General features: G+C 36.1%; 1 protein-coding gene across 2 annotated transcripts in view; it reads left to right on the top strand.

The window, feature by feature from the left end:
- Positions 1-24,844, top strand: part of LOC110023340 (protein ENHANCED DISEASE RESISTANCE 2) — a 132,981-nt gene that overhangs the window by 6,054 nt on the left and 102,083 nt on the right. For both annotated transcript variants that reach the window (XM_020722701.1, XM_020722702.1), the window contains exons 5-8: positions 14,496-14,551; positions 14,664-14,740; positions 23,123-23,248; positions 23,753-23,787. In XM_020722701.1, coding sequence (XP_020578360.1) covers positions 14,496-14,551; positions 14,664-14,740; positions 23,123-23,248; positions 23,753-23,787 — 294 coding nt within the window. The remainder of the gene's footprint in view (positions 1-14,495; positions 14,552-14,663; positions 14,741-23,122; positions 23,249-23,752; positions 23,788-24,844) is intronic.

A 24,844-nucleotide genomic window follows, 5' to 3' on the forward strand; every position in this document is an offset into this window, starting at 1 on the left:
AATAGGCAAGCTCTTATGGAGAAAATATTATGTTGAGTAGATTGTGACCTTTTAGTTCTTCTTGGGTGGGAGACTAGAAAGAATCCATTGTGTTGAATAGAGACAATCACTTTTGCTAGGATGTTTTTTTTTACTATCCAAAAATAACATAAATTCCCAATTGTCATTGTGAAGCCACTAGTATAAAAGTTATCCATGAGCTGGGAAGCAATCCTGGGGAGATTGCCGAATGACCAAACCGTCATAAGATTACCCAACTTCGCCTCGATGCCTTGGTGACATTAGCCACTACCAATAACAGTGGTTGTTCCCTTCAACTATGTAGAAATTTGGACCCTTGGAAGAATTATTGTTGATAACTAGAGTGTGTAGTGAGTGTGCAGCAGAAAGCCTTGTCGGGAAAAGAAGACACTAGGGATTTTCCTGACAACTTTGCGCCAATGACTTCTCCAACCCTTTGTGCTTTACCATATTGTGGATAATCTTATACCCAAATTTGTCACCTTGCTTGTATTGTGCTTACTTTCATTATTCTATTGTATTGTTGAGAATAAATGAATGCCATGGTTAGATTGGTAGAGTACTCCTGTTTGTCAATGTTATCAACTTGTTTTGTTTCCTTAAAATGCTTGTTTGCATTGCGTTGAAATTAACTAAAATTCTAAAGTAGAAGTGAAAAGTGTGGCGAGTGCTGCCCAAGGAAAATGCCAATATGTGATATTAGTGCTCGTCAATTCTATGCGATCTTTGATTCCTATTATGATTGTCATATTAATGTGCTAAATTTTATAGAATGCAGGATGAGTAATTGACATGTCTCGACTCTAACTTGCTTTACCATGAGCTTAAGGTTGTCTTATGTCCTATATTGTTGTAATGGATATCCTTAGACAAAGTGGATTTTCATTCACATTGTTAGGTATGACTCATATACTAGATCAGGGACAGATGCTGGAGCGGATCAGAGCGAGTCAGCGGAATGGAGCGGAATTATCTCTGTGTTTCTTTCTGGATTTGTGTCAATTCTTGCGTTTTCTTTACCCTAAAATTCTCAACACACTTGATCTATCTTCATCTTCACTTTGGTTTGGAAATGCTTGTTGGTGGCACAACAAGTCAAAATTGATTCACACATTTGCTTGAGTATAGGTTTTACTATCTCATTTAAAAAAGGATACTTCTTGTATTGTTAGTCAGTGTCATGTATACCAGATGATAGAGAGTTTCAAAGAATGTACTGGCTTGTACACTTCTCTTTTCGTCTCTTAGAGTCTGTTGAGTTAAATTGTCTTATGGATTTTGTATTAGGATTTCGTAGGACTATACTGGCTATGATAGTATACTTGTGGCATTAGATAGTCACTTTTTTTTCAATGATTCGAGGCTACTCATGCATTCAAATAGCAAAATTTTTCTTTAGGTAAATAGTTAGGTTACTTATGTTATCCAAGACAATTATATTTGATATAGATGTTATTTTTATGTTCTATTTTTGTAAAATTTTATAGAAATTATTAGGTACATCCTTCAAGTTTCCCTTTTCACCTTAGCATTAATGGCCAGTCTTATGTAGCTATTATACTATTTCATTGAAATTTTTTTTGTTGATTGAGATACACATCTTTGACTACTAATTTCACATATAATAATACTATTTGCAAATTTGGGCAAGACACCACTTGAAATTGTTGAACGACTAAATTTCAGAAAGCCTATAGATTGTCTTTTTGTCACTGCATCCCAAAGATTGACTTTTGTAGAAATTTTAGAACGAATATTATTTCTCGCTCAAATCACATGCATTACACTTTTCTACACTTATATAATAAAGAAAAGAAACCAAATAAGAATCCTTCCGAATATGAAAGTCAAGAAAAAGAAATATCTAATAAGGAAATACAATTTGTGAAATATTATTTTGAAAAAAACAAATAAATACCTTCGTAATGCTGATTGGCAATTCCATACTCTACCTCAAGCTGGGTTGTATATATTGTACAAACCAAGTTTGGACTTCAATTCAACATGATTGATCTTAGGTAGATGACATGCATCAAATTTTCATACTTTTTATGCTTAAATCGCAATAACTTTTCACTCAAAATATATTATTTTAAGCTTTTGGAAGGTTGGAATTGTATTTTGCAGGATACAGGAGGATTGACACGAAAATTGGAGTGAAATGAGGAAATTTGAGAAAAGTAGCCTCGGTGTAGCCACGCCTGAAACTGGCATGACCACGCCACCTAAGCAGCGTGGTCACGCCTAATTGCCAAGCAGGTCACGCATTGGAGCCCTTCATCGTAGCCACGCCGAACCACAACGTGACCACACTGCCTAACCCAAGCGGATGACATAATTACGTCGTAGGTCGGGTGTAGTCATGCCGGTGTATATTTTTTAACCATTGCTTTAGGGTTGATTTAGCGAATGGAGTGGTGAGTAGCTAATTTTCTGAAAATTTGGAAGATGACGCAACAACAAGAATTTTTGAGGAAGATAGTGAGAAGTCTATTAATTTTTGAGGAAGATAGTGACAAGTCTATTGTTGAATCTGCTTTGCTTGTAGAGCATGACTCTAGGAGGTTTAAACCCTTAGACCTTACCTTGCACACCAAGCCTCAAGCACCATCCATAGAGGTAGCCCTAGATTTGGACTTGAAAGCCTTTCCCACTCACCCAAAGTACGCCTACTTAGGGGACCTTAGACCTTACCTGTTATCATATCTGCTGACTTGACTATGGAGCAAGAAAATAAGCTCATGAGGGTGCTTAGAGGATTTAGGAGGGCATTAGGTGAACCATAGCTGACATCAGAGGAACAGGGACATGTGCTTAGCGTTGACTCACAAAGGAGACTGAACCCCATACTTAAGGAGGTTGTGAAGAAGGAGATTCTGAAGTGGCTTGATGCAGACCTTATCTACCCCATCTCAGATAGTGCGCGAGTGAGTCCAATTCACTATGTACCAATGATTGTGGTCACAGTTGTGGAGAATGAGAGGAATGGGTTGATTTGCACAAGGACTGTTGTAGGATGGAAGATCTATATTGACTATAGGAAGCTGAATGCCGCCGCTAGGAAGGACCATTTTTCTCTACCTTTTCTGGACCATATGTTGGATAGGTTAGCAAGACATTCTTTTTATTGCTTTCTTGATGGATATTCATGATACAACCAGATTCCTGTAGTCTCCGAGGACCAGATAAGACCACCTTCACTAGCCCCTATGAGACTTTTGTCTTTAGGAGGACGCCATTTGGACTATGCAATGCACCAACCACTTTTCAGCGTTGTATGATGTTCATATTTTCTGACATGATTGAAACTGACATAGAGGTTCTTATGGATTACTTTTATGTGTTTGACACTTCAATTGATTCATGCCTCAATAATATTTCAAAATTTTTACAAAGGTATGAGGAAACAAATTTGGTGTTGAATTTAGAAAAGTGTCAATTCATGATGACTGAGGGGATAGTCCTGGGACATAAGATTTTAGAGAAGTATGAAAGTTGATCCTGCCAAGATTGAAGTGATACAAAAGCTTCCACCACCTACCATCATGAAAGGTGTTGGGATAAGCCTTATCTATTTAGGAAATGCAAAGACCAAATCCTTAGGAGATCTTTGCCATTGGAAAAGGTCAACGATGGGTCTATCATGATTTAGAATATGGAGGGCATTTTGGTGGATACAAAACTGTTGCTAAAATTTGACAATTTGGATTTTATTGGCGTGCCCTTTTTAAGGATGTTAATTAATATGTGAAAACTTGTGATATATGTCAGAGTGTAAGAAAGATTTCTAAAAGAGATGAGAAGCTCCTCAATGCGACATTGGAAGTTGAGATTTTCATTAACTAGAGCATAAAGGAAACAATAGTGTAATAGATTAGTGCCTCCGAAGATTAAGCTGGAGCCTATGCCCCAATATGTAGCGCCTAGGCGCCACTTCCTCTGTCGACGCCTATGCATAGGAAACTAGCGCCATAGAGTTGCGCTTAGACGTCAATTCAAGTTAAAGCCTCATTTGCTCCATTTGCTTCGTTTCACTCCAATTGATTAACTTATTATACATGCATAAAAAATATGGAATTGCCTTTCATTAAAGTGCAATTTTGTAAAAAAAAAAAACTATAAAATTCAAGAGGAAAATTAACCTATTTAAGAACATGTCAAAAATCCCCTCAAACTTTACTGTTACCTGACCTCAAATAACTCTGTTATTTTAGAAATCAAATGTTTTAACTTGTGGTAGTGGGTTCCATTAAAGATTTCTATAATTTTGCCCCCAAAATGTGTTAGTGCAACTTTTAGAAAAATTTTCAATAAATCAAGCTAGAACTAAGATATAAGAACATCTAGTAATCAAGTTAGGAATTAATTGTTATTTGTCCAATTAGGAATCCTAGAAAATTAAAAGATAGAATTTCTTGAGAACACTATTAGTAAAAATTTGACTAGTACATTTAAGAATTGACAATAACTCAAAACTGTAACTAAATTTCTTACTTTGAAATGATTCAAGTGAAGTCAATTTTTAATTAGACATTTCCTCGAGCTTCTCCCTGCATTCAATATATATATATATTTTTTTTCTCAGGATCTTTTTAATTCTTACTCTTTTATGTGAGTATTAATATTTCTGGATAACCTTTAATGATTTTGAATTTCACCATCCTCTTTCTAAAGTTTAAAAATTATCATATTTCTTTACTTGATAATGTGTATTAGTATAAAAATAATTTTTCATTGAGTTTCAATTCTTTTTAAAGTGTAAATCTAAGATTCTTAATGTTTGAAAAATACAATTATTCCTAATATAAATAGTAAAGTCATATCCCTTTTTCTTTATACTAAATATCTTGACTTTAGGAACGCTCTTATCATCAAAATTTTTTTTACTTAAGTATTCTATAACATTCATAGAATAAAAAATATAGTTATCTAAAAATAACATCACATATGAGAGGTTAATTTAAAATAATATTTAATTACAGTTTGTTGAGGACAAATAAAGTTTATTTTTTTTATAGTTTTTCTTCCTCCCCTAAACTGAAATTCTTAAGCCTTTAAAACATTCATAATAAAACTATATATAGGGAGAAAATTTAACTGAGTTTTTTTCTATCAAAGAGGCCTAAACATGAAAAATATATAAGTATATACATTAAGTGAATCTCAATTCAATAGGTTTAACATGAAAATTTTAAAGTAAAGGACTACTCTATCACACAAGCAGTTCTATATATGAACTAGAGCATAAAGGAAACAATAGTGCAATATATCTAAAATAAAAAGTACAAAATCCATACAACAATAGTAGCAAATAAAACAATGTCTAGTGCAACCAAATAACATGAAAGTAAAAGGCCATAATCATCAACAACTAGGAAAATAAGTCACACCTAAACATATAAAACACTACTACTCATCATCCTCATCATCAACATCCTCATCTATAGACTTGCGACGCTCAAACATCTGATAAGGTGGATAAGAAGGAGTGCCACAGTCTTATCTCTTCTAAGATAGTTCACAATAGAAGTATGGAAACCGGCATCGTAATCACTTTTTGGTTTGAAATACAGGTCAAAGTGTTCCAAATAGTCTGCAATGTTATACACTTGACCCTGTACAAAAGAAATTTCATCTTATAACCCTGAAAACTATCACAAATGGAATCTAAAGTAGCAGGAGGTGGATCTGCAACACGTGAAGTAGATGGTCTATAAGTAGAAGGAGCATCTAAAGTGCTAGCTCCGCGACCAAAAGTGGCATGTTTATCATATAAATGAACATTGGTCTTGCTGATTTGCTTTAGTGGATGCAACAACTCTTCCCAAGATTCAAAACTAACTCCGGATTGTTGACATAAACTAAAAATAAGGGAGAGATATCCAAACCCCACATTATTACCTCTCTTAGCTATACTAATAATAGATTTGTAAAGAAGGGAGCCAATATCAATGGGTATCATTTTCTCAATACAATAATTTAGTACAATCCTCTGTTTAGTCACTTCACTAAGACTGGTAACAAAAGAGAGGTCTCCATGCTAGTTGGGATCGGTTCATAACAGTAGCTTGAGTGACGACCAACCTTCCTTACAGAGGATTACCGCCTCCTTGTGAGAGGGGGACCAATCCTTAATTTCTCTATGTCTATATTGGTTGTTTTCATCATGTTTTGGGTTAGGTTTTGATTGTTTTTTTTTTTTCATGATGGCTGTTGACGTTTTCTGTTTTCCCTTCTAGGGCTATATCCAAGGGTATAAGTTGGTGATTAGCTTCCAAGGGTTGAGCTGTGCTTTGGCTGTATTTTACTTTTGAGATGGTATTTATCTCCGACTTCTGTTGCCTTGCATCCACCAATCTATCCCATCCTCCCTTTCCTTTCTTGCAACAGCCTATAACAGTCTCTTCTTGCTTTTTTCTGCAGTTCTTGTTGTCCAACCACCTTCCCCTCTCTTCCCTCCTTGCGACAGCCACATAGAACAATGTTCTGTTGTCATTCCTTTGTTGTCCTCCTGCAAAACCAACCGCTGGCCACCCCTTGTGCTATTTTCTGCAGCCTCCACTCTTCCCCAACTTTCCCGCATCATTCCCAGTCACCGTTCCTTGTTGCCTCTATCCAAAAAATATAAAACTCTACCGTCCAACTCATCCTCCCTACTCGCTGCCACTCCCATAAAACCTCTTCAACTGCTATTATACTTCATCTCAGTGCCCATATCTCCATTCACGTCACTTGCCGCCTAGTCTTGTTTGTTGTTATTTTCCCTTTCACTGTATTGGTTGTAACCACCAATTGACTTTTCAGTAATAATATTTGGTTGTTTATTTTTATTTGAGTTAACTCTGATATCACTTAGTACAAGAGATAACTTAATCCTTGTCCTTTCCTATAGCTTGCTAAAACCTTCTCATCCTACACCACCCCATACACATTCTTCCAATCCCAATCTCAATCCCAATCCCAATCCCAATCCCAATCCCAAACCTAAGCCTAAACCCAAACCCAAGAATACCACCGAAAAGGCAATAGCCGAAAACCTTATCGTGGGAAAAGGGTACGATGCCGCTTATGAGAAATCTACAAAGAGATGTCTGAGAGATTTCTAGGGAGTATGCTTTGAGAAATTCTTGAGTTGCAACAGAGGTCTACCACCTTCGATTGGAGACTATCTAGAGGGGTCACACAAATTTCATTTGATTCCCAAAATGAATAACCACTATCCCAAAGATTTGGCTTGAAATATTGGAGAAGCCATAATTTTGTAGCAAATCTGAATTTGTCATATTTTGACGACCAATGGATCTAGACTAGTTCATCGAGTGAATTTGGCCATTGGAACGTCTTTGAGTACCATGACGTCTCACAAAAAAAAAATGATAAAACTAGCCGCCAACAAGTTAAGGAAGCGTACAACTTAGTAGTGGGAGAACTTGAAGATTCTTCGACAACGAGAAGGAAAGAGTAAACGTACTACTTGGTCTAACATGAAACGAGAGATTCAATGCTGATACCTACCCTTTTTTTAATAGATGGGATGTTCAAACCCTAGCTTTAAAAGTGGAGAGACAATCTTATCAGGTGACCTCACATTTTACATGCTTAGTTCAACTCCATAATTAAACAGTAAGAGTACACCCTATCGAGCATCCAAGCCTACGCCGCCTGAGGAGAAATTAATTCAGAGTGGAGAACAGTTGGAGCCAACCGACATTACCAAATCAGTCCCAACCTGAATGTTCATCAAGAGCCACAATTTTGTATATAGTGCGTCAGATTTCCCAAACAATAGTACAATCTATTTCACTGAGCAGGAAGCAGTTGAAGAAATTGACAATGAAACAATCGACACTGAAGAAAGTGTGGGCACAAAAGAGGTCCATGTCCCAAATGATGGGGGAGAGAGACACGTAGTTCAAGCCGAGCCCCATGACAGAGTCTAAGAAATTAACATTGGTTGTCTAAGACCATCGTGAGTTTGAGAAACTGACCCTAGACACATGCCAACCCTTGATAAGTGAATTCAGGCCTATTTAGATAAATATTCTATTTCCCTGGTTGCCTCTACTGAGGGAGGTCTAACATATCATAGATGAGAATCTTGCGTGACACTTTTGGAAAACTATATGTAGTCATTGGGATATTAAAGTCAGCTTAGCAGTGAACCCAACGACAATTGTTCAAACATAATGGATGGACCGTTGTGTTAGGAATCACCTTAGGAAGTTTGTGGGAAATGACATCCTACAATAAGATCCAAGTCCTTTTGGAGAAAAAGAGGTTTCTCCTGAGTGGTTACACTTCATTGTGGTTCAGTCAACCATAAATTTCATCCTAGAGTTGATTCCTTTTTACATACTTGTTTATCTGGTACACTCAGATGGGTACGATGAGTGGAAGAAGTCAATTACAAATTTGAGGACTCGAGGTTTGGTTGGTGAAGATACCGATCTACGTGCTGTTCAAATTCTATTTATGCTAAAAGCAGACAAATATTTATTCTATTAGGATGTTCTTTGGAATGACAATGCCTAAATAATTGACTTATTGTGAGATAACAACATTTTCCGCCATCTTCAATGCGCTTAACCGACTCCATATAATGAGACAACAGAAGCTTTGACAGATGAAGTCGAAGCTCCCCCAACCTCAAGAAACTGATACTGGGCGTTCAACGGAAAATGATGCGGAAATCCCATTTGCGACACTGGACAAGACAAGTGTCTCCAGCTTTAGACCTGACACGATCCTCTCAGCTTGTAGATCGGACGCGAGGCCTTTGGGCCGGTTGGGATTGCTTCAGAATAGTAGCCCAAGTGACAACCAACCTTCCTCACAGAGGATTACCGCCTCTTTGTAAGAGGGGGCTCACTCTTTTGTTACCCTAGGTCTATATATGTCATTTTCATTGTATTTTGGGTCAGTTTTTTATTGTGTTTCTGTTAGTACAGCCACCAACATCCCCTATTTTCCCTTCTAAAGTGTATCCAAGTACTAGTGGTGCTCATACTGCATCGTGTTCTAAGGTGGTGATTAGTTTCCAAGAGTTGAGTAGGCTTTGGCTGTTTCTTGCTCCCGAGGTGGTATTTATCTCCAACTTTTATTGCCCCACATTTTCCCCATCACTCCCGACCGCCCCTTCCCTGCTGCAGCCTTCCGGAAAAATATCCATTTACTGTTTTCTTCAATTCTTGCCGTCTAGCCGCCTCCCACCCCCTTCCCTCCTTGCACCAGCCACATAGAACATCGTCTTATTGCTGTTCCTTTTCCGTCCTCCTGCAGAACCAGATGCCAACCACCCCTTTTGCTTTCATGCAGCCTCCACCTTTCATCAACCTCCCCACATCGCACATGCTGTCACATGCTATTACCATCTGGTTTACTGTTTTTAATGCTGTCTAGCCGCCCTCCTACTCAGTGCCACTCCCAGAAAATCACTCCAACCGCTGTTATACTTCATCTCAGCACCTATACAATCATTCCCATCACTTGCCACCCCTTCCGAACCCCACAACCGACAACCACCACCTTTGGATTGAAAACTTTTGGAACTTCTGTGTTGTGTTTGTTGTTATTTCTTTTTCGGTGTTGGTTGTAACTGCCTATTGATTTTTTAGTAATATTATTTGTTTGCTTATTGTTGTGCAGGTTAACTCCCATATCATCGACTCTATTGAGTTGGTTTTCTGATTGATTGGATTCTTGTCTCTGACCCGAAATCAGTGTCTTCTTCTCTTGAATTGGCTGCTTATAGTGTTATACCACTTATTTAAACGTTATCTATTCTTGTGGCCCTTGTCTTCTTCAAGGCTTCTTCTGCTTATAAACATTGCTCATTTCTTATTTTGTTGATTGCAAGCTTTAAGAATTTAGTGTTCCTTATCCAATTATTTCCCTTTATATTTTTTTTTGCAAGTCTCATTTTCACCTCAACATAAGTAACCTTATACTTTGCAAGGCAAACCTGCATTTTTTTTTTAATTTACCAAAGATGAGATTTCGGACCGTTATAATCTACTCTCTTTTTTTTGCTATGGGAAAATTTTTCGTTGAGCCTCCCCAATTCGGAGGTTATTTGTAAAGTTATATTAGATTTATACTTGGTTGATAACTTCTTTGTTGGGCATTATATCATTATAAAACTATCTTAAGAAGCAAATTATATTAAACTAATTTCACGTCGATCATACTATGTGTGGTTATTCGATGATAATGCTTAAACTGTCTTGTTACTTTGTCTCTTTTGAGGAATCATCCATGACTTTTGATTGTTTTTTTTTTTAACTTTGCCTACACTATTTGAGCCAATTAACTTTATACGCTCAACACTATTTTTATTAAGCCTTTGCAAATAGATGCAGCTACAGCTCTTCTCTTTAGATGTCTGTGACTAGAGTTGTGGTTGAATTGAATGTCTACATTCCTCTTAAAAAAAGGGTGTGGATTGATTTATTTTTTATGGTTATTGTTAGAAGGTGGAATTTGAAGGCATTCTTTCATATTGTTCTTTTTTCTGAAAATTTTTCTGTGCATAACTAATTTGAATGTTTTAAGACTCATTTGAAACTGAGCTAATCAAAAAATAAAAGTAGCAAGTTGATGATTAGATTCTCTTTTCAATTTAGTGGTTGCTACTCCTCTTACTTAAGATTAGGATTGCACTTAGAATTAAATTAATTTTAGATCTTTCAATAGAATTAGAATCTTTTGTGCCTGCCCTTGCTATTGCCTCAGAGAAATGGTCACCTTAACTCTTGCAAGCTAGAACATTGATCATGAACCTCCGAGGCCCTAGCATAGTTGTGATCATCTTAATCATATTATTGAAGATGTCAATTATATTTGAGGAGCAATATATTTTGATGAGAGTTTGCAGAGCAGTTGATATCAGAATTAATCCAAACAACAATGGGAAAAATTAATATAAGGGATTACAACCAACCAAACAGAAACAGGAAATAACAACAATACTACACATTGAAATTTGAAATTGTAATAATTGACAATATGAACAAAAGCTCGTCACTAGATTTAGGGGTGTGAAAGGGCGCGGCGACAATGGCAACAAATGATTGTTGGTAGCTGCAAGGGGAGGTGCAAAGCCATAGGGTGCACCTAGCGTGGTCACTGTCCAGAGCGGATGGAACAATGATGGTAGCAAGGGGGAGGGCTAGAATCACAGCAACAACAAAGGAGGAGGTTGGAACAGTGATGGCGACGAGGAAGGATGGTTGGAACAGTGGGAAGCTCTAAAAAACAGTCGGGATGTGGCTTTCGGGGCAGTTGTAGTGTGGAGGAATGCGGGGTAACGAAGTGGGAGGGATGTAGAGGAGTCAGGAAAGGATGTCACATCCCTGGTTCGGAAGACGGTACACCCCGACAACGTGGGGCATGATGAAATGAAATGAACTTGTTTTGTATTCTCGAAGAAAGACTTGCATACAAATTAAAAGAGAAAATAAATTTTATTAATACTGAAAAGTTCATGATGCAACTGAACTGAAAATAGTAAACTAGCTGAATAAAAAAAAAATGATAACATGGAACAACCACCTAGACCCAACAAAGAAAAATGTATTACTAAAACAAATGCTGAGAAAAAAATACCAAAACTGGGATATTAAAACTAAAAGGTTTGTTCAAGTGGAGACGGTCCTATCGGTGACTGAATATAACTTGCTCTGCAAAAATATCAAAGATTGAGTTTGACAAACATACTCATTAAGTAATGGCTATTTATTAAATCATAGATGACAAAAGAAGTACGACATGCAGTATGAACGACAAATAGGGATGAATATTTTGTGCATATATAAAATCACGAAACAAAAAGAGAGTGGTAAACTAAATATGCCCAAATATCATAAGAAAACATGCAACCAAATTTCTTATTATTATGTTTTTCATTTATATTTATATAGTCGGTTTTAACACACCTTGAAACCGGGAAGGTCATAGACTTTTTCTGTAGAGTCGTCACTCTATGGGCCCATCGACCCGTCTAGCCCATATCCAAAAGGGCTCCACTGGCCTACATATCATCACACATGCATATCCAATATTTTTCACAGGTATAATATATAAGAATTATGCTATTTCACATAAGCTTGTGATATGACAGAAGTTCACATGTAATTTCATTTCAGTTGAGTACAAGGAAGTAAAATATCATAATTACAAGAATAATTCAAATTTGCTGGAATTCTGCATCAGTACATTTATGCAGTTGGTTACTTCATTATGAGCAATAATAGAAACATATAAAAATGTAACATAATAATTATAATTGAAGAATCAAGGCATGACTGACATTCTAATGAAATAATTATGAATATACTATAAACAATAATGATTACTGCCCCCAACGAGGAAGTATACGTTTATTCTTTAATAAAAAAGTAGTTACTTGCCTCGAGACTGTAATTGCGACACTTCTACAAGTTCGACGGTTCGACTAGCAATCCTACACAATTTAGAATTAAGATATAAATGATTAAGCAATTAAACTTATTTTTTCGTTAAATTTGGTGTATTCTAATAAACCTTCAAAGATTTAATATATGTACGCATATATAATAAATTATTTTATTACATTCTTAAATGAAGGAAGCTATGAATTTAATTAACTTTAAATAATATAATGAGAATAATATTTATTTTATTTTGATATAGGGGAAAGTTAAAATTTCTGAATTAATTGATGGGGGATTTACATAACACTTAAAGATTTAATTAAATACTAAAAGAAAAAGAAATCATCTAATCCTACAAGCCCTTAAATCCCATTTCTCCTCTTGTTGTCATAAGTTTTGGATTGGTTAAATATCGCAGGAAGACAGATTCACGAGATTTAGAGAGGTTGAAGCACGCGGCTGGGAGAAGGTGGACAAACGAGGTTTACCTTACTCAATAGTTTCGGGTGGGAGCAAATGAAAGTTTTGGTGTGCATGCCCACAATCCTGCCTTCTCGAATAGCTCTAACTGTGACTGTATCGCATGGGTTCGGTCACCAAGGCGATGGTTTCGGGCATAATCGGGAGAGGGAGGAGGTAAGGGAGAGGGGGGAGTGATGTCCTAACTCCTGTCGATCCTCCCTAAATAGCTGCGAGAGGCGGCATGTTGATTAGATCGGGAAGGCGGTAGGTGTGAGTGGTAAGAAGAAAAAGGAAAGAAATCACTTGTCGATTTGGGACAACTAGTTTTGGAAAGGCGGCAACGCGTAAAGGAGTAAGAAAAGGAAATGAGTTTTTTTTTTTTTTAAATTTAAATTTGGATCTTACAGATTAAAGCACCACATTTGGAGCGAGATGCATTCGAAGCAGCACTGTACCCTTAGAGGATAATCACCACCTCAGAACGAGAGCAATCGAAGCACCACCTACCTTCGGATATGGCCCTAAACGTGAAAAACAAAGACTTCGACGGTGTACAGAAGCATAAGAAAAATTTTAAACCTAAATACATGATTCAAATATATAAGTCCTAGGTAATTAGTTTTGGGCCCACTGTTGGAAGCAGGCGTCAAATCCACATAAGGAAGGTCAGCCGAACCCCTCAATTCTCTAGTCTTAGGTTGCAGGGAGGTTTTCAAATTCGGTCCATTCTGCAGGAGTGGTCGCGGGACTGCAGCACAAGTCGAGTCCCCGTAGCATGGATCACGTAAAGGTTCCATTCGCGAAGCTCCCACATAAGCAATGACAGCTGGGTAAAAATATGATTTTTCAAATCTAGTTTTGAAAGTGAGGAAGAAATAAGTAAAATAATCTATCGGTAATTTCCAAGATTCTTGAAGTATGACTTTGCAACTGAGAGTTTTTGTATCTTAGCTTTTTTGCCTAAGGATTTATCGTCCTTTGTTTTCATATTTTTCTGACCTTGTCTCTGTATTTTAGATTTTCAATATTTCACCACGTTGTCCTCGTATCATTTATTTGCTATTAATATATGCTTAAAAAATGTAGTGGTTTAGGTGGCATCATATGTTAATGTGAATCTTGTTATTTTTTCATCAACATATTTGTCTTGAAACAACTTGCAGCAGAAAAATATAGTTATGTTCTTGAAATATGTTCACTTAGATGTGAGTCTATTTGTTTGGTTGTCTAAAATGGTGTATTGGCTTATTAATGAGTGAATGCACTTAAACCTCGTGTTATTAGCATATTTTTCTTTGATTTTTGAGTGAGTGCACTTACACACTTATAGCATATTTTCTTTGAAATAACAAATTTTGTATGTTAGCAATAAGGAAGTTCCAAGCCTTGCCTGCATAATCAAATAGCAAAAAAAGGAATTTACATAAATAAGATGCAACAACAACTGCAGATGTGAATTAATGTGATGGCAATTGGATGTAGATTTCCTTGAGAAGTGCAGAGTGTTTTTCCATTTTCCATTTGAGTATCATTTTTCTGCTCACTTTTTTCTTAGTATCTTCTTTTTCATAAAGCATGCTAATTAAGTTTTCACACGTCCAGGCAGCAAATGATATTCTAAAAGCATCACACTGGCGTAAGCTATCGATTGACAGCGAGTATGATTATTCTCCTTTTTTAACAGCCCATAGAGACATAATTTAAGCAATCTCATGTTCTATTGCAAACCTTCCATCAGTTATTCTAACCTCACTAGTTTTGGTGTGAAAGGCTCAATTTTGAAGGCCATCGGCCCCGAGTAAGGCAATATGCACGTGATTTGAAAAGGCTTATAAGAATAGGAAAAGGCAAGTTGAAAACTTTTTTGGCTGAATTTATTGGTGTCCTGATTTTTTATATAATTTTTTCTTGTGTTATTTTTATGGTCTTACAATGTTACTCTTCGTGCATATGAATTGCCTTTGTTAGGCATAAGTGGTTTATCCATACTGAAAAAAAAATGTTTTAGCTTAAAATTTTAAGTGTTATAAATTTGAAGAGTTTAATATTAAATTTACGTCTTGTTTATATTAAGATGCAATCATTCTAATGGCCTTGCTTTTATTTTTCATCCCTAAATTCCGGGCTTGTCCCGCAAGCAGGCTAGCATTGAGGCTTGCAAGATAACCAATGCTGCAAAGCAGCGGCAATTATGGATATTCTGTGATGGAAGAGACTATATTTTTACTTGACAATTGTGATACTCTTCGTTCTACAATCTTGATGCTCTAAATTTTGTACCTTTTTATACTCTAATTTAATCATTTCCTTGGCGTGTTGATGAAATTGGAAAACTTCGAGATAATATATAATTGAAAGAAAAAAGGAAGGCTAAGGCATAGCATGAAGGCGAGAACAAAAATGAAAAAATAAAAAGCTAAAGAATAGGGCTACATGCATATAAATTATTAACAGCCATATTATTTACTAAACCAGGACTTGAGTGGAAAGCAGAAGAGTCTAGAGTTATTAAAAAAAAAAAAAAACGTGATTATTCTCTAACAAATCATCAAACTGTAGAACATCTTTTACTTGCAAGTCAAGAATATTTTGAATTTATCCCATGAGGATGAAGTTATATGCACAAGTCACATTAGAATTCTGAAATGCAAAGACAAGGAGAGATAAGATAATATATAAAATAAGGGCGTATAGATACTACCATACAATTCCTATGTATTCACACTTGTAACACCTATACTTTATTTTCTTACATTTATAACACCCAAAATCTTCAAATAATGTAAAAAGTAATACTTCTACTAACTTTTAAAAAGTGAATTACATTTTTTATTTACGGGTAAAGTGCTATATATATATGTAAAAATAAAAGTTTAAATGTTAGATATGTGAATACATAAAAAAACGTGGTATGTATGTAAAACTTCTGTTAATCAATTGATATAAATATGTCATCAATCATTTATGTGAACCTCTACCTTCTTAAGGTGCTTCTACTTAGCATGAAAGCAATGTTGGAAAAGTTTATGCGATACATTTGTTTAGGTTAAAAATTCTAGAAAATAGGTATGGGGAGAAAAAGTTATGTCACTTAATTATTTACATGTAGGGTACATATATATATATATATATTTGGAAACCAATCTCTTCTAGTTTACAAACATAGCAAATATAACTAAATTTGGAAAGGTAATAATTCTGAAACAAAAAATAACAAAAGCATAAACTGAACTAATTAAGGAGTTTCTAAAGTTGATCTCCCAATTCAATCTTTAGTAATAGGTAAGGGGTCGACCGATACTCCAAAGAAAGTAGCCGCTTACTTCATGATTTTCCACACTACTCCTCAAGCTGGGTCATGAATGTTGTAGAGGCCAAGCTTTATATTGAAATTTGAGAAGGAAATTAAATGAAGAGCTTTGGTGAAGAAATCAATAACTTGTTGGCTTTTCAGGATGTAACTTAGCTGTATAATTCCACCATTAGCCTTTTCAGAAATGAAGTGCTTATCAACTTCAATATGCTTGGTCCTTCCATGTTGCGTAGGATTATTGGCAATACTAATAATTGCTTGACTGTCACAAAACATATGTACATGCCTATTGGAGGCACACCCCAATTCCCTTAATAATTTATGAATCCAGATCTTTTCACAGATTCCTAAAGTGCCATATACTCTGATTCTACAATGCTTCTGGAAACAACAACTTTATTTTTACTTGTCCTTGTAATCATATTTCCCCATACATACAAGCAGTAACTGGTGGTGGGCTTTCTGTCAGTGAGTTTCCCAACCAAACTTTCATTGGTGTCTGTTTTTTATTTTCTAAAAAATTAGTCCATAACCAGGAGTTTTCTTAAGAAATCTTAGATTCCTGTACACCATCTCCAAATGCTCCTCATTTGGACTATTCATGTGTTAGCTCACAATACTGACAGAATATGTAATAGTTGTCCTAGTATGTGTCAGATGAGTTTTCCTACCAATTTTTGGTATCCTTCTTTATCCACATGTATAATTTCTTCTTTCATATTAGACTTCTTGTTGGGTTCCATTCGAGCATCAACAGGTCTGCAATCAATCATCTTTATTTCCTTCAATAGATCTAGGATGTATTTCCTCTATGATATAATAACGCTTTGCTTGGAGCTTGCCACCTCCATACCTACAAAAACATCTCATGTTTCCTGGGTCTTTTTTTTCAAACTTAGCGGCAAACACTTAGTTGATTTTAAGAATTTCTCTTTCATCATCACCAGTAAGAATTATGTTATCTACATAGATGATCGGTGCAATAATTTTATCTCCTTGAGCATATTTTATGAACAATGTATGATAAGCTTGAGTTTGAGAATATTTATTAAATTTCATAGTTTTAGCAAATTATTCAAACCACACACTTGGTGATTGCTGAAGCCCATAAAGAAACTTTATGAATTTGCATTCTAGGTGTTTATTGGAATCATTCTCAAGTCCTGGTGGTATCTCCATATACAGTTTTTCTAGATCCTCATTTATGAAGACATTTTTTTATATTATATTGTTGCAGTCCTCATTCTTTGTTAACTGCTACTGAAACGAAAACTCTAGTAGTGTTGGATTTGACAACTAGTGCGAAGGTCTCGTGGTAGTGACACCCATAAACTTTCTCTCAGCTATCTTATTTTGTTGTGGGATATTAATAGATCAACTCATATGGATGATTTCATTTTTTGAAAAATAGAACCCAAAGATGAAGTTAAAATATTCTTTTGCATTATCAGTTTGAGAATATGAATTTTGCATTGAAATCGAGTTTGAATCATGTAATGGAAGGTTTAGAAGATTTGGGTTATTTTAGATTTCTTCTTCATTAAGAATACCCAAGTAGTGCAAGTATGATCGTTAATAAATGAGATAAACCACATAGCCCTACTTAAGATTTTCATCTTTGAAGGTCCCCAAATAATATCGTGGATAATGGAAAAAGGGTGTGAGGGTTTGTACTAGGTAATGCGGTAACTATTTTAGTGTTTTTGACAAATTGATAAATCTCATATTGATAAAAATTAGATTTTTTTTATTGATAAGCAAATGAAGCTTCTTCATTAAGAATACCCAAGTAGTGCAAGTATGATCGTTAATAAATGAGATAAACCACATAGCCCTACTTAAGATTTTCATCTTTGAAGGTCCCCAAATAATATCGTGGATAATGGAAAAAGGGTGTGAGGGTTTGTACTAGGTAATGCGGTAACTATTTTAGTGTTTTTGACAAATTGATAAATCTCATATTGATAAAAATTAGATTTTTTTTATTGATAAGCAAATGAAGATACAACTTTGCAATATGATTGAAATTATGATGACCCAAACGACAATGTCATAATATGACTTGATTTTCGACCGACATAGACTTAATGACTCGTAAATTTCAGGTAAAAGTGAGGGTGGAAGCACTTATGTGCTTTGAAAAAGACTTTGATTAAGAAGGTATAAGCTAGCATTGCCAATCACCTTCTCCGATTCAACACCTGAAATTTACAAGAGCTTGCAACAAATTTAGCTGTACATTTCATATCGTAAGTAAGCTTACTGATAAATATCAAATTGCAGTCTAATTGTGGAATATATAAAATAGAGGAAAGACTGAGAGAGCTCTACATCTCCTTTTCCAGCAATTTTTGAGTGTGATCCATCTACAGATCTAGATGTAGAAAACCTTGATAGTTGACTAGAGCGTTGATGTCTCGGTCATATGATTAGGTGCTCCTGAATCTATGATCAAGTTCTAAATCTCCCATTACTAGCAAGATAGAAGAAAGAAAAATTACTTTGGTATATCACTAGATTGATGTGCTGTTCTGAATTACCTATTAGGAGTTATTCCAATACTTCAAGCTTTTTCTTGGTGAAGGGTTTGGATTTGACCTCCAGAGTTGAACTTAACATCTATGTGTAATTAGGGCTGTTGCGGCTTTAGGAGGTTGGCTACTGCTGCAGGTTGCAGAGAACTGCAAGAGGATTCCGATGCAGAAGGGCTCACAATTGGGGAATTCTGACTGCAGGGAGGAGTATCGACATTAGAGAAAGTTCCACAATAAGCTCCGGTTGTTGAGAAGATCCAACGAGGTCCAACAAGCCGACTTTGAAGATTTCTGACGGCCGTTGGTGGATTTCTTGCAACTAGAGAAAGCAGGCAGAAGGCTGCGAAAGCCTGTAGAGAACGATTGTAGGGTGCAGCTGCATGGAGAGATCCGACTGAGAGGCCCACAAGCAAAGTTGTAGGGAAGAGTCCAAGAGGAAAAAGTCCTGACTCTTGAATTGCAGATGAGGGCATGGAGAAATTCAGAAGGGCCTGCTGGGTTCAGAAGGGCCTGCTGGGAGAAATCCAAGTTTCGACAGAGCATAATCCGGTACAGGAGATCTTCAACTTAAGGATGATTTTCGTTAAAAAGAGAATATCAATCCCCGTAGTGAGGGAGAGTTATTTCGCTAGGGAGAGAAAACTCTATGGAGGCAGCAAAACTTGTGGCTGCTTGCGTTTGAAAACCTGGATTCGGAATAGTGCGACACAATCACTCAAATAGGAAGGAGTAACGCGCGCCCGGACTGGAAGGATTTGGACGAGCATGTTGTTAAATTGCTCCTCACGCGAAAACGAAGATCTGCTATAGTAGGATCCTGTGCGCAGAGGGACCAAAATCTTGTAGCCAAAATTATGGAGGAATAGTGAACAAGAGTCAGAATTGGGAAGGGCCCGCAGGCAGGATAGTGGTTGGAAGGAGGATTTTGGCACTAGTCGGTTGTTGGAGAGGCTCCTACGACTGAAATAAGATTTAGGGCTTGCTTCTTATCTCTGATACCATGTATAAAATAGGTGTGAGGAGGAAAAAATACTTTATCTAATTATTCATATTTAAGATAAATATATTTAGGAAAACCAATTCTTCTGAATTTATAAACATACCAAATATATCTAAATTTGTAAAGAAAATAATTTTTAAATAAAAAATTTAAAATCATAAATTGGAAGAGAATAAACTAATTAAGGAGTTTCCAAAGTTATCTCCCAATTTAATCTTCTATGATAGGTTGCCGACTGACCCACCCAAGAAAGTAGCCGGTTACTTCCTAATTTTCCACAAAAATCATAGTTCATAAAATGCTCAAGGATGCTACTTTTATGGAATATTAATTTTGAGAAAATGTCAACATAAAACTTAAAATAGTTGAGGTTCCCTTTAATTTTATGCTATCTATCGTGTCTTATTAAGTTCTTTGACTTCTAAAATCTAATACAAAATAGTTCCTTAACTTCTCAATTATGATCCAAAATAATCGAATAGATTGGGTTATTTTGGATCATATATGATGTGTTGATGGATTAAAATGATCTCATTTGTAATTTGGGATTAAAATTGTCCCATGCAAATATTTCATATATTAATTTGATTTTTTTCCTCCATTATTTTTAAATAAATGCTCTATGACGCTTAATGTTGTCCTTTAAAAGAAAAGCATAATACTAAGTTACGTGTTATCGAGATGAGAATAATTAGGTGGTTGAGTGGCTTTGCACTTAGAGACAAAATGTGAAATGAATATATCTGTGGTAGGGCTGGTGTAGCTCCAGTGACGGACATAATTAGAGAGAGTCGTCTTAGGTGGTTTGGTCACATTATACGTCGACCATCTGATGATTCGATTTGGAGGGTAGATGTTTTAGATTCGACTTATGTTAAGAAAGGCAGACGTAAAACTTGGGCTTATTGTATAAAAAATGATCTTAATTTATTAGAACTAAATGGGACACAATGGAAAAAGATTCATGTAGCCGACCCCACGTAGTGGGACTATGGCTTTGTTGTTGTTATTGTATTATCTTCAAATAAATGACTCTTCAAACAGAGTGATCTTTTATAGTACTCTACATGCTTGTGAGTCAATGGCTAATTAATCTTCTTAAATGATAATAATGCTCTAGTCATTTCATAATAGAGATTTTTACTAGTATAGTGAAATTCTTTATTTATCAATGTGTCACTCATTTGCTTATAATTACTGGTATAACTCCCTATTGTTTAAAACCTTATCAATACATTACTCTGATTAATTTTTGTTAATATAGATTAAATTATTATTAGCATAAAGAGGATTCTCTTTATTGATGTTAGAAATATTAATTTTATGTGAATGTTAGTTAGTTATTTACATACATAGTACTTAAAACTATTAAATTTACATATAAAGCATCTCAATTAACATTGTTGATGGATTTGCAAAATTTCACCAGATTTTACAATCAACGCTATCTCCAGCTTCGACACTGATGCAACCCAACCGATGGAGGTAAATAAATAGAGAGAGGGACGAGACAAGAAATTAAAATACACAAAAACTAATTACTTTATTTTCTTCTCCTCTTTTCCAGTCTCCTCCCTCAACCAATAGTCGAGCATAGCAAGTGTCTCGTGTTGGGGGAGATGCGAAAATTGATTCAAGAGATTTAGAGCAAACATAGAAAGGAATTGCACAAAATAAGAAAACAAATAACACAAGATTTAACGTGGGAAAATCCGAGAATGGGAAAATGCACGGAGCCATATCACAAAAAGAAATCTACTATGACGAAAATGAGGTGATTCATACAAATTAAACCACACGCGAGCCTCTCCACACTTTGTAACACTTCAGGACACATCTTTTCTTTTGCACAATGGAAAACTCGAAATTCAACCTACCTCCGTTGACAGAGGCAACATAATAAGTAATAACTTCCTGAAATTTGTTACGATTGCGCTGCGGCTCTTCAATGGGCACTAGGGCGGTGCAATGTCGTAATTTAGGGTTCTAAATTTGAATTGGGAGCTGCGACGCTGTTTGTCTCAGTGTAGGGGTGCTGCAGTGCTTTCCTTCGGGCTCTAGAGTGTCGTGTTCTTGGGTTCTGAATCTAGACTGGGTGCTGCGGCATTATCTTCTGGGCGTTGGGGTGCTCAGTAGAAAAATTTTTTTTTCGAGAGAGCACTCTCGACCCCAATATAGGATGGACACCCCCTTGTACCCCCTCGACAAACGCACTGTCAAGCTTGATCGGTGAAATCAAGGGCTCTGAGTAAACAAATGAATAACACTATAAGGCTTCACATAATTTTGGTAGCTGTTGAGCGCACGAGCATTATCATCTTATGCAAACTCAAAAATGTTTGGAGTATGGAAAAAAACATGATTTAGCAGCTTGCCTCTAGGCATAAAAAATTATAATTAGAGCTAAACCTAAATTTTCTTTTTTCTCAAAGGCAGAACAGAACCCAAGCCTTTCTTTCTATTGAGAGTGATCTGGACTTCACTAGGTCTGTTTTTACGTGAGTTTAACTTTCTTCTCTCATAACAATCCCTTTTGAATGTCTAAATGGTTTGTCAGTAAAAGATAAATTCTCAAGCAGTTTGATGAATTGAACCATGGCAATGTTTGCACTTTAATATAATATTGTTGAATGGAAACACATTAGAAGCTTCTAAGCAGGTTTTTTTTTAAAAATTTTGATGAGGCTGCTTCTGGGATGTTGGCACTATGTGCCCTTTTTATGTATGTCTGTTGTTGTGGAGAGTTAGCATTGTTTTTCTTCGAGCAATTAGCACCCAAACAATAAAAATATTTTTCCTAGAAATGGTGAACTGCACAGAAGCTGCATGTTTTCTTGTTGCCACAATTGTATTATTGCTAGTGTATTTTAATTATTTTTAATAATATTACACAGGAAAGATACTAGGGCCTTACGACTTTCCTGGGCGGTGTTCGGCTGCAGTTCCAATTTCCATAAATAGGATTTATGTAATCCGATAAATCCAGATTAATCAAATAGGAGGAGCTCATGAGAGGACAAAATATATCCGTCTCTTAATCGGATTTACTAAATCTGAATTTACCTCAAACATGTGACGGAACGTGAGAAAAAAATGACAGAGCATGATGAAATTCAATTTAACGGAGCGTTAGATTTATTTTTCATTTTTTCGTTGTTTGGCTGGATTTAAGTTAAATCCATGGCTAAATCTTATTATAAGTATGCTATAAAATGCCCCCCTAGAGTGTTCTGGTTGCGTGAATCCTAATATGTTCAGTTTCTCTTTCACATATGCTCATTTCATTTGGACATATAAAATAGATTTGAAGGCTATGGTTTGCCTTTATGAACCTATTCTTGATTATAAAATAAAGGTGATTGACAAAAAGTTATCGTTACAGGCCCAGAGACGCTTCTTCAGAAGACTTCTGAACTGGGGGGTCATTTGAAGGCAGATAGATATCTTGAAGGTGAAGAAGAAGATGCCATGGAAGCACATAAGTGGAGATGTGTTTGTACTACAAACGGTAATTGATTTTTCTGTAATTTGTAAACTGTTTGAAGTTGCTTCCCTAAAGCACATGTTTGTGAAAGTTAGGACAAGGGGACAGGAAACAGAGCTTGGGATCCTTTCACCCCTTGATGAAAAGTTGAAGTGACTGTTTTTGAGAATTTTTGTTGAATTCAAAGCCAAGGGGCATGGGCTATGAATTTTTTTTAGTATTACCATCGTTGTATCAAAGCCCTACAATTATCAGTATCCCCTAAAAAAGTTCTATTTTACAATCCTACATTTAACCAACAAGGCCTGAATGTCTCATAATTTGCCATTCAAGGGGCAACGAGTTAGGTATATAAAATTGTGGCACGCCTTTCTAATTGAAAACTGATTATTGTATTTACATTCAAACTTGTTTTATTTAGAGTTCTCACTAAAAAGTTTTATCCGACACTCCTATTTTGTGAGAACTTTATGTGAAACAGTTTTATGGTGCTTTTTGTCTTTCATAATCCATCCATCTTTTTTGTAGGTATCAGAGTATTCGAGGAAGCCAAGGATTTGAAGGTTTTTTCTTTTCTTACTGAATATTGGTCATCCTTATTTCTTTCATTGTATTATATCTGTTCAAGTGACTATTGGTTTCTTTCTAATCTAGGCAATCTACTATCTTATCGTTTCAGACATTTCAGAGAATTTTATTTCTCAACTTCAGATGGGGGATGAAAAAACATATGAAGCAAAACGTCTTGTAGTGGTGTCTCTTTAGTTTGCTAAGAAGTAATCCTTATATCATGATTGTAACAGTTATCATGCAACTGTAAAATTATCATGGGTTCTTTAGTTGTTTGACCCTTGAAAGTATGTACATTCAGGCCTATGGCACCCCCAAAATCATTCAAGGGATTTTTTCTTATATTACTTAAATTTACTTTAATGTTAAACAGTGTCAAAATCGTCTAGTCTCTTTGCAAGGGGCCATTTTTAGTCTCATAATCTATACAAGTGTCAATTTAGTCTTTAGCCTCTTTTAATATGAGCCAAAATAATTCCTACGGAGGACTATTTTAAATCAAAATTAAAGAGTTTAGGAACTGTTGACCTCAATTTTCGTGAGGTCTAGTTTTTCTCGTAGGAGTTAGGATCTAGCCTCAGGGGTCTTCCTGCGACTATCTTAGAACCTTAGAAGTGGTGCCCGCCTCGTTTTAGTTCGACCCGTTTCCGTCCTCTTTTGGAGTTTCGCGTGTGTGGTATCGACTTCTAACGCTTAGAAGGATGAAACCGACATGAGGAAACCCAAAATGGATTCCTATAGGACCTTTCCGAGCCTTAGGGTGGCCTTCTGCACAATTCACACTCCTGCGCGCACCAGCTTCGCGATTCGGAGAGTCGACGCGTCCGATTGCTGCAATTCGCATTGACTGCACCGTTATTTGTCGGGGACTCGAGTAAACCACTTGTGACGATCGATCGCGGGCCAATATTTGGTGAAGTTTGAATTTTGACGCGTTTTGACCCGATTGTCGACGATGTCGTCCGAGCGACACCGTATGACGAAATGGACTGCGCCAACGCGTCCGGAACGTCGATTTTGCCCGGGGAGGACACCCATTTTGTCGCGTCG

The sequence above is a fragment of the Phalaenopsis equestris genome, unplaced genomic scaffold (assembly GCF_001263595.1).
Source record: "Phalaenopsis equestris unplaced genomic scaffold, ASM126359v1 Scaffold000224, whole genome shotgun sequence".
NCBI lineage: Eukaryota > Viridiplantae > Streptophyta > Magnoliopsida > Asparagales > Orchidaceae > Phalaenopsis > Phalaenopsis equestris.